The 12,925-nt window shown below is 39.8% G+C and overlaps 1 protein-coding gene across 5 annotated transcripts in view; it reads right to left on the bottom strand.

Moving 5' to 3' along the window:
• Positions 1-264: 264 nt before the first annotated feature.
• The window catches only part of LOC125767980 (histone-lysine N-methyltransferase SETD1B-like), a 31,178-nt gene continuing 18,517 nt past the window's right edge, over positions 265-12,925 (bottom strand). For all 5 annotated transcript variants that reach the window (XM_049435046.1, XM_049435047.1, XM_049435043.1 and 2 more), the window contains 3 exons: positions 7,423-7,733; positions 6,148-6,542; positions 265-1,109 (listed from right to left, as the gene is read on the bottom strand). In XM_049435046.1, coding sequence (XP_049291003.1) covers positions 454-1,109; positions 6,148-6,542; positions 7,423-7,622 — 1,251 coding nt within the window. In that variant the 5' untranslated portion in view covers positions 7,623-7,733 and the 3' untranslated portion in view covers positions 265-453. The remainder of the gene's footprint in view (positions 1,110-6,147; positions 6,543-7,422; positions 7,734-12,925) is intronic.

Here is a 12,925-nt window from a genome sequence, read left to right as displayed (position 1 = left end):
AATTGATAATGCAGGCGGGACATAAAACGATATATGTAGAATATCGATTGTAAAATGTTCATTATAAACAGGAGTATAATGACAAAATATAATGTACTTCACATTGAACCTTGTGATAACGGAGTTTCATGGAGACAATCTATGAGTAACTAAAAGTCCCAACCTTCGTTAAAGTATATTTCACAATTCAAATGGTTTTATACAAACTACATTCAAATATTTCGGATTATAGACTACATAGAAAAATAACACAACACTAAAGCATTTTTAAAAGAACAATTAATTGTTTAACGATATTTACATTTCATACATGTATTCGCCATCGGCCATCGCTTCTCGCACTGTAATAGATAATCTGTTAACGACTCTTCGACTAACCTTTACCTTTAGAAAATGGTTTAAATTATCTTATCCACTTAATGTTTGTTGGTGCAGTGCGTGCTATCGATCGGTCTATTTGGCGATATATCGATCAAGATTGTTCCAGTTGCAGGAGTAATCGATCTGCAGCAGACCCTTTTTGCTTAAGCTGAAATGTTGCGGTGTGTAACATACATTAGCGTTGGTCGCTGCGATCGCAATCGCGGTGGCCGGATCCAGCATCTGGCTCGGGCGCCTAGCAAGGCTCATACTCTGGCTGACGACGCTGACACTGCGGGATCGCCGCCTCGTCGGGCTGCCGGTCGTTACGGGCAATCCGCCGCTGCTGGTCGTGGCATACAGCGGCACATGTTCCGCCTCCTGCCGGGCACACTCGAGACAATCGTTCAGCGTGTAGTAGTTGTGATGATCGGACAGAATCGTCCCAGTTACGGACGGCGGTGGCCCGATCGGGAGCCCCGGGTGTCCTTGGTGATGGTGATGATGATGGTGGAAGTGTGCCGGCGGAGGCGGTGGTGGTGGAGGCGGTGGCAGTGGCATGTAGCAGCAACTTGGCTCGTAATATTCATACGATGGTGGGCCAGGAAATTCCAACTGGGGTAATGGTTTAGGCAGCACTATGGGACGCCTGTTGGAGGCAGTCTTTCCAAACCCGGGCGTATGAAGACGTAGCGCTGACATCGAACTATCACACGAGCTTGGCTGCTCTGTCGATGAGGTTTCCAGATCTATGACAGAATTAATAAACAAGCAAAAGAAAGTAATATTAATACTCAGCACAAGCAGAAAATCACTGAAAGTAAAACCAACGACACTTTATGCGATTGCGCCTAACAGTATGCAATCTGAAGTTATATCACGATCATACGCAAGGAAAAAAGACAAAAATGCGACCGAACAAGAAAGGACCCTTTGAACATTTTTGACGGTCAACCGCTTTTTGGAACATGGAAAGTATATTGAAAATGTAGAAAATGCTCTTATTGAAAGACTGGTGATGCAAGATCGAAACAAGATCTCCTCACATTCTTACTAAAATGTGTTTCCAAAAATTGACGTGACCTTCCAGAAATATTTTAAACAGAACTACATTCACTGTACAGGGTATCTTGCGTATGTTATGCATGGTTAGCTTCACGATTAAGCAGATTAAAAATGCACTTCTTGCAACAACACAAAACCGACATCAAAACACCATTATTAAACGAAGAAGAGTAGATTTCAGTTCCTCATATGAATCGGTTCGCTATTACGCTGCTATTATCACATTAACGCACAAAATTAGGTTAAATTTTTCCCCCTTCATCACTACAAATTACTTACAGCGCACTCGCACCACCAATTCCGGTCGTTTTTCGAACATGTCGACACTACTTTTCTAGCTTCTTTTGTTTTACCGAGCCTTATCACATCCACCCAGCCCAAAATCGCAAAGAAAACTTCACAGACAAGCTGAAGGCAAGTTGGGCAACAAATGTGCAACTACACCCTTAATGTAACACAATGCAGATCACTTGTTCGCGTGTACCAATCTTCAGCACTTGGCTGTTCCCGATCGTCGTTTCGGTTGTACGATGTTGTGTTCCCCACATTCCACGGCCAAACGGAACGACGATTGTCCCGCACCGTGAGACAGGAAATTGGAACACTAGGCCACAGAGCTCGGTAATGATGATCCTGCCTGCGTGCAACCCGTACGCGTCCGCGAATGAGTGTATGATGGGATCGACAAAAAAGGCCCCATCCGTACGGGGGCAAGATCGTACGCTAAATGGCATAACCGGTGGGTCCGGCATACGACGAAAGTGCTGATGAACGCGAACCCACAAACATACCCCGGTCGACTCACTTCGGATCCGGTGGGGTTCGGTTGCTAGTGCTATTTCGAACGAAAGTAAAGACCAACGACCAGGTTTGTGGACGGTGGTGGACTACCGACGTTTTAAGGTCTCTGGCCCTGTTAGACCATCAGCAGCAACAACAACGCGGAAAGCCGAACCCGGAGACCTGTTGCAGCTCGAGGAAATGGGAAATGTAAAGACACTCGTCGCCTGGTACTGATTGTGTACGTGTTTTGTTTTTTCTCCCTCACTCTCTCTCCCTCTCTCTTTCCCACTTTGTTAAAGAGTTCACAATTTGTTTTCTTGCTTTTTTTTCCTTTAAGCCACTCATTCGTACATTCGTCTTGTAGGTTCAGCTCGCTGGCTAGACAAGCAATTGCCCTCGTAGTGTAAAACATGGCGTTTTATGTTGGCCAAAGTTCCGTTGCTTCGGTACCACGCCGTACATACACTCACCGTGAATGGAGCGGCCGTATGGAGGAAGTTCTTTCCGCCACATTCTTCCGACGACGAGCAGTTCGGAAATGGCTGAGCTTCGTGAAACAGAAGATCACATACTTGGGCGCTCTACGTTGGCGTACACTCATATCATCACTGGAAACGATGAAGTTCCCGGCACGTCTACTGACCAACGAATCAGCGTGCCTGTCTGTGTTTGCAAACAATAATACAACCAAATGGATACAAAACAATCTTTTTGGTTGCGTGATGATTGTGCGTTATTTAATCTTAAACAAATGCCTCTTCTTAAACTCGTAAGGGTCAGCGCAAACAGCTGTCGTGCTTTGGATCACGTACAAACGTCGCATTTTTGGAGTTTTTGGAGAAAAATTAAAACCCCAAAATGCAAAAATGCATATTTTCAACAGTTTTGTTTGACTATTTTTAATTCAAAGTCACTAAACAATGTTGATTCTTAAAGAAACCCTATAGCAGAGTTATGCTGAGCTGTATTAGTCTTAACACTCTACTCACGCTTGTGATCTTTAATTTTCTGTTCAAAAATCGTAACCTCACGTTCTTTCGATCGTTACAAATGATCGTGTTTTAATCAAATTGACTTAACTACTTGTTGAATGCGGAATGTTCAACAGAGATGCGATGCTGGACAAACATTATTTTTGATTTGCATTTTTATACAGTTAATATTTTGAATAAACAGCAACACACAATGCTACAAAGGGTACCATAAGTAGGTAACCTTGAATATCTTTGAGGACAATTTTTAAGGTCCAACCTTACATATTGATGTATCTTTACAACTTCGGCTCCCAACACCTAAAGACCATAAATTGTACTTTGTGCGCATCTTATCCTCATTTCTTTTGAAGATTATTTGAATACGTTAGTATAGCAGTGGCAGTCCAGTAGTGTATGTGATAAAAGGCGCCGGTTCCACACGATAGGACAGGGTATCAAATCCCATAACGATCGTCCCCAATAGCAAGGACTGACTATCCAACTATGTGGTATAAATAAGCTTAGTAAGTCAGAAATGGCCGGCATGATCTCTAAGGTCGTTAAACCAAGAAGAAGAGTATAACAGTATTTTCCATTACACGTACTACTAAATTAAATGTACTGGTTCTTTGTGCCTACATTCAGCCATTTTTTCGCATTTAAGAATACCTAGTTCACACAACCCCAGGAAAACTTTCGCTTATTTTCAATGTAAACAATTTGTTGCGAAGAATTTTGATAAAACTATATCCTATCACTAATTCACTTTAGAAATATTTTTACAGTATTACATAAAGTAACGAATGGCTGATTCATAGCCATTCATACCATGGAATAACTGAACGGATGTCTACAACCCCGCTTCACTGTTATAGTTCGAAGAATCATCCCTGCAGTTAGCAAATTTTAAACTAAAAATTTTAAGTCTGAGTAGTTCGATCCACATTTCATATGAAACACTACGTCGATCAATTGTTTCAGGTTAAAAAAAGAGCTATAAAATAATAAACATTTTGCCATAATTTAGACATTACCCTGAATGGCATGAAATTGTTTTTTCTTTCAAGGTGTCTCAATTTGTGCTTGGATCAAAATATTCAACCACTTAAAATTACTTCAATTTCGATAAAATCAATATATCAAATTAAGACAAATTAAAAACAAAAAGCATAATCAGTAAGCGAGTGGCTGCACTTAAACGAAATGGAAATTAAAAGTTATTCTACCCGCAATTAATATCAGCCACGCTTGATTGAGGTTACTCCAAATAACGAAAACAGCGTAGCGATCTTTGACATGCTGATTGAAGCGTAATAATGTCTTTCGAAGTTGAAGCAGCAGCAACAAAAAAACAAAAACAAAAGAAAAGGTATTTTCGCTACTTTACAAGCATGCGGCAGCATGATGTCCATGCTTATGTCCATGCTGCCGGGTTCTTTCGTTTCGCCTTCCGCGTTCCAGTTTGTTCACCAGCTCGCCAGCTAATGTCGAAATCAGGCCGTTACGCAGCCACACTGCAATTTGTAACCGGGCACCAGTGTGTGCACCTCGACCGATTGGGTATATTTTTGGCAGGGCGATTACACTACCATGCGCCACCGTCAGGCGACTTATAATAATCTGAAGCGAATACGAAAGCCATACGGTGTTTCAAGAGGGATTATAAACGACGAAGAGGAATATTTCTTTTTTAAATAAAAACTACCTTTTCCGGTAAAATGAGATGCAAAAACTTTTACTTTTGTAATGATGTTACTGGGTCAGTCGTTTTTGTTTTATTATGTCAAAGCATTCGTACCGATTGGTGAAGAAATTCTAATTACCGATCAGAACGATACTAACAACGCATTTCTTTGGTGCCGCAAGAAAAAAAACAACCTACCCCAAATAAAAATAAACAAGTACCCAATTATGGAACTCCGGCTAAGCAGTTCATCAAACGGTAGTTTTGTCCATAATGATGGACAATTTCCACAAGAGCAGCAAAAACAGACGTTAAAGTAGCTGCGTTCCGCTCCGTTGCACGCTTCATTGATCCACAACGAAGGTATATTGGTTTTTAAACCCTCGGCTCGTAGCAATATCGTAATAGAAAACTAGTAATTTACCATAACGATCACCACACGAAGAGAACTACCACGACCCACGACGACACAACGCTGGTCCATTTGTCAACATATTTTGCCCTTCGGTTGAATTGCGGTTTGCTTTTCCTATTCGGACTGTTTTACCACATCACTAATAGTTGACGCGTTTAACGCAAGAATGAGACCATTGGAAGAAGGCACAACGTCGTCCGATTGAACCGGTCGACGAAAGGAATAATTGGAGTAAGCGGGGTGAGGGGGGAAAAAACTGGACCAACAGGTTTTCTATCAGGTCTTCTAATGATGCAGCTTCCTGAAGGCCAAGAATCCCGCTCGATGACCGATATAGAGAGCTTGCACATGTACATTTGCCGCAATCGAAATCGCACTTGAATGTGTGCCATTTCCAATGTTTGCCCTCGATTGCAAAATCTACAACATCGCGTGTACCTCCGTATCACAGTCGGGACAGTTTACCTACTTATCCATTTTCACCTTCAGACAGGGATTCTGAAGATACATCTTCAAAGTTACCCGTGAGGTATCGGGCAGCGATATGTGCTCGGTGTAATCGAATTAGGACACAGCAGGAGAAGATCATCTTTCTACTTTCACAACCCAAAAGCCGATTGGAACACACAAAAAAGCGAATGGTCGGTACTTTTATGTGGTGTTTTGCAACGAGATGCAAAAAGTGCTTTAAGTAAAATGAACTCCCGCCTGTGGCTACAGTACAGGAAGCAATCATCGCATCCGGCATGGACGGTCCGGTTTGACGTGCAACCGGTTCGATTAATAGGTGATCATACGCGATCATACCACTCCTACCGGAAGTGCGGCAGATCAGAGACTATGGGCGATAGTACTCCACTCCTTACCTGTGTATGAGCTGTAGACATGTTCGTCTCCTCCGATGCTATCCTCGTCCATAACGGTATCGTATCGTTCGGTGTAGAATCCATCCTCGTCCTCGTCATCTTCGGCGTTTAGCTCTTCCTCCTCCTCCATCTCGCTTGGATGCTCCTCCATCGGGTGGTGATGCGGTTCACCGTCGAGTTCATCCTCCGGTAGCAGCACGGCACTCTGCCGTTCCAGATCTTCCTCCTGTGCATCGGTTTCGAACTCTGGATCGATTAGCTCGGCACTGGAGCAATCGCGACATTCGAGCCCATTCCCGTTCAGCTCACCGGGCACGTAGTAGAACTTTGACTGTATCGGTTCACCGGCTGGTGATGGTGGTACTTCAGACTCGGACGTTGGATCCATCACTTGCCTACGATGTGGTAAAAGAAACCAAATAAAAGAAGGATGAAAACCAATCAGAGCATAGCATAGGAACAGAGCGCTCCCTGGACGTGTTGAATTATAGACGTTTGTACTTCACGCTAACTTAAGCTTGAGACGTTCGTCATCGCATCGCACCTCATCTGCATGAGGATCACCGGTGCGAAAGTGGCAGTGACGGTTGGTTTGTCCTAACGGAGCCATTAATTAAGTCACTCGCCACGCTGACCGAACGGTACACACCGATCCGGCAACGGACAAGAATACGAATGGTGACTGTTGGTGTGATTAAAACGTGATCTACGACAAGACTAGTGTGTCACGGTTAGAGATGTAGCTGGATAACTTAGAATTCATACAGCAGAATGTTAAGATTTTTTATTCCTAGCAAATAAAAAAATCACTACCTTTATAATCCAACGTTAGACTTCGTTACCAAAGCCTGTCAAATGAAATATGCATCGCTTATAAATACATCGATTTCAGTTAAATACGTTACGTCCATCCAATGAACAATCTCTCATTTTTATGGCAAAACCAACCAGCACCATATAAACCTTCAGCGTCACAAAAAGATTACTTCAACAAACTGCCAATGGCACCACATTCCACAGTGCTGGTCCATCGCTAATGTGTGCCATTACGAAAGGAATATCTAACCTTGCCGGCAGGCCAATTAGATACCTGAAGATGCAAATTAAATTTAGCATATTATCCATTCCGATTGCAACCTTGACGCCGTTTGCTTTTGCAACAGGTCTTTTCATTCCCGCATTCTGGTAGAATGCAACTTGTTTCTGAGCGTCCTTTTCTTGCACTCATTGCTTCTCGGGATGAAAACATCACCAATAGCCGTACGATACACTTACTTGCGAATGTAGACATAGTTCTCCATATCCCACGGATCGACATATCGCCTGTTAAACATGGTGTTTGGACCATCCTCGAAGATCGCACGCCGGACGTAATCGGACTCCTCTGCCGAGTCGTACTCCTTAGCGGTGTAGTAAATCGATTCTGCCGTCCGGCGGGACGATGCAAAACTGTCAAATCCAGCGTACGCCGGCATGTTGCATATGCGATTTCGGTGGTGCTTTTTAATTCTCCGTGGTTTGCTTAATGTGCGGTAATGCTAGAAGATACTAAATGGAAATGGCTAGGAACACTCTCAACTGGATTGCTGAAACGAGACAAAATAATTTGTATAAATTAGATATATTGTTTAGCAGATACTTTTATAAATAAAGCGAACTTTGAAACAGATTCGATTATGAAATAATTAATATAAAAAATAAAATAACCGAAAGACTTGTCCCATTTGAAGAGGAAGAGATAGTTGGGATTTTTCAGGGAGGTCAGAAATTAGGGAGATCAAGAAGTTGGCATTCCGATAAGCTATAAACCTTTGGGAAAAGATGGAAAAGCAGCACCTTAAGTATTATCATGAATACTTCATTTGCAAAACCAAGATCAAATTCGCATGACAAGTGAAGGCGGATGGAAAACTTTCAAGGACATTTATGCAATTACCAACGAATTTCGAAGATCTCGATTTTCGAAGATTGCTGATAGACATCAATATTGGTTAATGATAATGAGCGTTAACTCCTATGTACGAGATCTTTACCATAAAATCGAGTCAACCCAAAGATCAGCTTAAAACGCCATCTTTGAGAAACTAGATTGATATAAAATGCTATGGAATAAATATTTTGATACTTTATTGGGGAGATATTGGACCAATTGCATAATCTTGCACTATTACTAACCATAATATCACGCACTGTAAGGAAAACACATTTCTGGGTGCAGTTCCACCGATCTTCAGCCATGGGGACCACTCCTAGGTGCATCGCTTTGTTCGAAGTCAACATTCGAAACGCACTTGAAACATCTTCAACATCAACTTCACCACCATACAAAAAAGGTGCGGTATTGCGTCTGCAAATGCTGCGAAAAGCTACAAAAAGCTACGATGTTCAACAACTTTCTCCACGCAATCGTTTCGGAAAACGTCCGCGCAAACACACAAACACTGGGAGGCAGTCCAACAGTCCGCAGAGGCCGGTTTTGTTTATTTTCATGTGCATCTAATGCGAAACGATTTCTGCACGATCGCCGTGGGTGATGCTGTACATGCGTGAAGCAATGGCTGAAATCTTCCCCATACTGTGTATGTTTACGCAGAGGGTTTGAGGTGGAAAAAAAGATAAACAAAACTGGACAGAAATTGAAAAAAACCAGTGTAAAGCCGTGCGTATGTCTTCGATGCGCGGTGTAACAGTGGGCAGAGTTTGGGTGAATGGAAAACTGGAATAAAGATCACTAGTAACAGCCCGTGGTGAAAATTGTTTTTCAAACTAAGATGAATAGCCAAATGCCCAGTGTACGTTTGTATGTGTGATTGAAAGAAAGAGCAACATTTGCGAAATACATCGATTACATTGAAGCTTTAGTAATGGTTATAATACGGTCTGTGGGAAGTGTACAGCTGTACAACGATCAGATAAGCTATTCCTGTTTGAAAGGCGTTCAAAATCATGTACACTTGAGTTTATTGATTTCAAATTGGAATCCAAGATTTATCAAGTTAATGTATTAATACATAATCATGAATGAGGATGGAATTACATCAAAGTATAAGTGGAATAAGGTTTGCTAATGATAAAACCTGTTTGTTTTGAATTGATGATTTTATTTAAGGGATGTTTCTAAAGAGTCGTTGATAATAATTGTTCATTGTTCAATGGCTGTTTGCTGAATTTTCATCTGTCATCTAATAGATTTTGAGGATTATTTGCAAACATCTAAAATCAAAGACAGATCATTCTAAGAAGGGAAGAGGTCCCAAGCAATAAGGTTACCAATAAGTAGAAAAATATATTTTCATTATATTATTGAAGTTTCTTGTTGTTCGTTCTGTGCCTTTGTTCTTTTGTTCATCAAAATTTCGAACTAGGAGAGCCAAGACCGGGGTACCATGAGCTCCGTTTACACAGTGGCAGATTTAATGGGCTTAAATATGAAATTTAATAACTTTAGACGATTAGTTTAGGAAAACGTATATATGGAAAAGGGGCCCTTATACATTTCCCCCAAAATGTGGCTTGAAAAGTTTTTTTTTAACTTGAAGTTATGAAAAATGTGGTCATACATAGTTAAAAACCAACACCTAAATTGTAACCAGCATATTGAAAAACTGCTAAAAATTAAGTATGTGGTTATGGATGATGAAACATACATAATAACAGATTTCAGGCAGTTTCTAAGATTTACATAGCATTAGTTGTCTAAATTCTCTAAAAAGTCCATATTTTGGTTCGCGATTTGAAGCAAACAGACATGTAAAGAGAAAATTTTTGATAAACGAGAGAAAAAAAATAGAAACAGTTGAATAAAAACACTTAGCAAAACTTAATAGACGGAATCAAACTTAATGTATGAGAATACGATTATATAAAGTACAAATAATAAAATGAAGTTGTAAATAAAGTGTTTATTAACCCTTTAATACGCTGATTCTTCGATATTCAAAAAAAATAATTCTTGATTGTTATCCTCTGTCCTTCACTAATGTCTTTATTTTGACTTTTCCTTTCTAATTTCTCTGCATCTTCATTCTTCCCTTTTTCTTTCCTTTTAATTTCTGTCTGCTGGGTTTTCCCTGTTCATTGATTACTCTAACCTCTTTAGTTTATTATAAATTATAATTCAAAAGAATATAATTACTATTAATATTTCCGTTGCATAGCTCTTGCGGCAACTGTTAACAAATGTTAGTCAACAAAGGGGGCAACAAATGTTAAATAAATAATATTAACCATCAATCATAATAATAATAAAAACAAAACTCCCACAAAGCCAGCGAAAATCAAACTTGTTCATGCAAACAATGGACTTGGCAAACCGTGGATGTGAATTTGTTAGATTTTGCTGTGTAAGTCACGAAGGTGTGAATGCCCTTCATACAGCGCCATGACAAACATGTAATTTATCATCGTGTTATTTTATCAGCCATCCCGGGCACGTGATAATGGGAATCTCATTTAATATAGTTTAATTCAATTATTCAATTATTCAATTATATTATCAATTATTTACTTTAATCTTTTGCCAATATTTTCTGCCGGTCCAATATTTGTTTTTTCATTTGTTGTTATATTTTTCTTATATTGTTTTTTATTCTCTCTTTTATATATTTGATTTATATCTTTCACCTTCATTACTCCGTTCCAGATTACCATCCACTCTTTTAACTCATAACTCTTTCTTTAATTGATCTTTGCTTGATTTTAAAATAATGTTAGGTAGAAACAAATTTGTATATTTAGAAATTAGGTAAACATTATTTAATGAATAAAGATAACAATGCTGTACCTTGTTTCTTCATGAACAAATAACAAATAAAATAAGTTTAAAAGAAATAACTTTTGAAAACAAAAGGGCAGTTTTAGGATTAATTTTGGAAAAAATGAACATAATTCAAGTGTTAATTTCATACACCTTTCCATCGATAAAATGATAAACTTATATTCTCCTTTCCCAAAAAATAGGTTCAATAAATTGTCATCCTTACATGTAAATTAACGAGAAAGATTTCACCGAACCAAAGCCTTGATGGATGTTAATCCCCCATTTGGCACCACAATCTAACCACATTCAAGTAATGACCCGTTGTATAATTTCCACTGCAATGAAATTGTCATCAACGTCCTAAATATGACAACCCTTATGCAGACTGTTACACAACAATCCACGCCAACGTTCCGGGTTCCTGTAATGGGGTTTTTAGCCAACCCGAAACACTTCCATTTCTCAACATACTTTCCACGTGAGGTTTCACGTGCGCAAACAGCGCTTATTGACAACGGCATTTTTCACCCAACGGTGACAAAAGGTTACCAAACGGGAAAACGGGGTTTTATATAGATTATCTACCCTACATGATACATCTATTCGCTTCTTTCATCTATTCATCCGTTGCCTTATAATTACCACCCACCATCAATTTATGTGCCGAAATAATCATATGTTTCCGAGCACACAAATGCTTCCGCGTTCGGAATGCAGTTTCCACCGCTATTAGCACAATTTAACACAACTGCCGAAATAGTAATTGCAACAAATCATTCATGGTTGGGTTGGGTATTTTTTTTTTCACTTCAGCAAATTAAGAAACAAAATTAAATCCCCGTACGGGTGAGTTTTGTGACGGGATTTTTCCCGGTAACGGACAGTACTGAACATACTGTCACCATTCGTTGCTCATTACATCAACCACCATCATCGAGTTGGTGTTAATTTTCGGCGTTTGACATTATTTTCCTCATTTCGTGAATCGAAAGGGAAAGTTAAGCGAAAAGCTGTTTTTTTTACTATATCTTGCCAAAAAACGAAATGAAATGGAAATAAATCTCAAACCAATTCACGGTGAATATACGAAACTATAAATTTACTCCCAAAAAAAAAACACACACACAAAAATGTCGAAACTTTCTTACTGGGTTTCAGTTTTCCGTCACCCTCGAACATCAATCGAACGCTTTACATCGAACGATTAAGAGAAATCCGCTTGATTTTCCCGCCACATTACGGTCACGGTACGACGAACTGTGTTTGGGGGCTCCGAGTAATTGTGCACATTTTATGCTTCACGATCAACTTCTCCGGCGACATAAGATCAACAAGTCTGCATGATATCGGTCCGGTGGTTACGTGAGGGTCGTGTGAGGGTGGAAGCATTGATCTCGTTTCAGCGACAAGATCGTTCGACATGGTTTTCTTTTTTTTTACTTTTACGACTAATCGATAGCTCATTTTTACTGCAAAACGTTTAGCAATTAGAAGAGAGAAGAAAACAAAAAGCAGCGAAACAACAACCGGTCATGCGTCATTTCCCGTGTGGAGATCTATTTTTTACGAAACAAACCCGAATGTCCGGATGTGCGTAGCGCTTTTGTAGAGCAATTGATTTACAGTTTTAAAAACATGTCCCATCATATAAATGCTTCCTCTGGCTCAGCAACATCATACTGCAATTGTGCTCCTAAAGCAGTGATTTATTGACTGCGTACAAAAATTGCATAATGGAACTTCAACTTCATTTAGCTGTATTTTTCCTCCCTTTTTTAAGTGTAATGTTTCTTAATGTTTTGATAAAATATTTGATATACTAACAATGTTTTCATTCGTTTTAGTTTGCAAATTGATTATGGAATAATAATCATTCACACAAAGCAACAATTTAACCTTCATTCATCGCAAACATCGCCGAAAGTGCTCAGACAAAGCATATGCGCTTTTGGGGTGAAAACACACTTTCGTGCAGTGCAACTGAAGCATGCACCGGTCTGCCTGATCGTGAAAAGGGCA

Source organism: Anopheles funestus, chromosome 3RL (assembly GCF_943734845.2).
Source record: "Anopheles funestus chromosome 3RL, idAnoFuneDA-416_04, whole genome shotgun sequence".
NCBI lineage: Eukaryota > Metazoa > Arthropoda > Insecta > Diptera > Culicidae > Anopheles > Anopheles funestus.
This window is presented reverse-complemented; position numbering and strand designations above follow the sequence as displayed.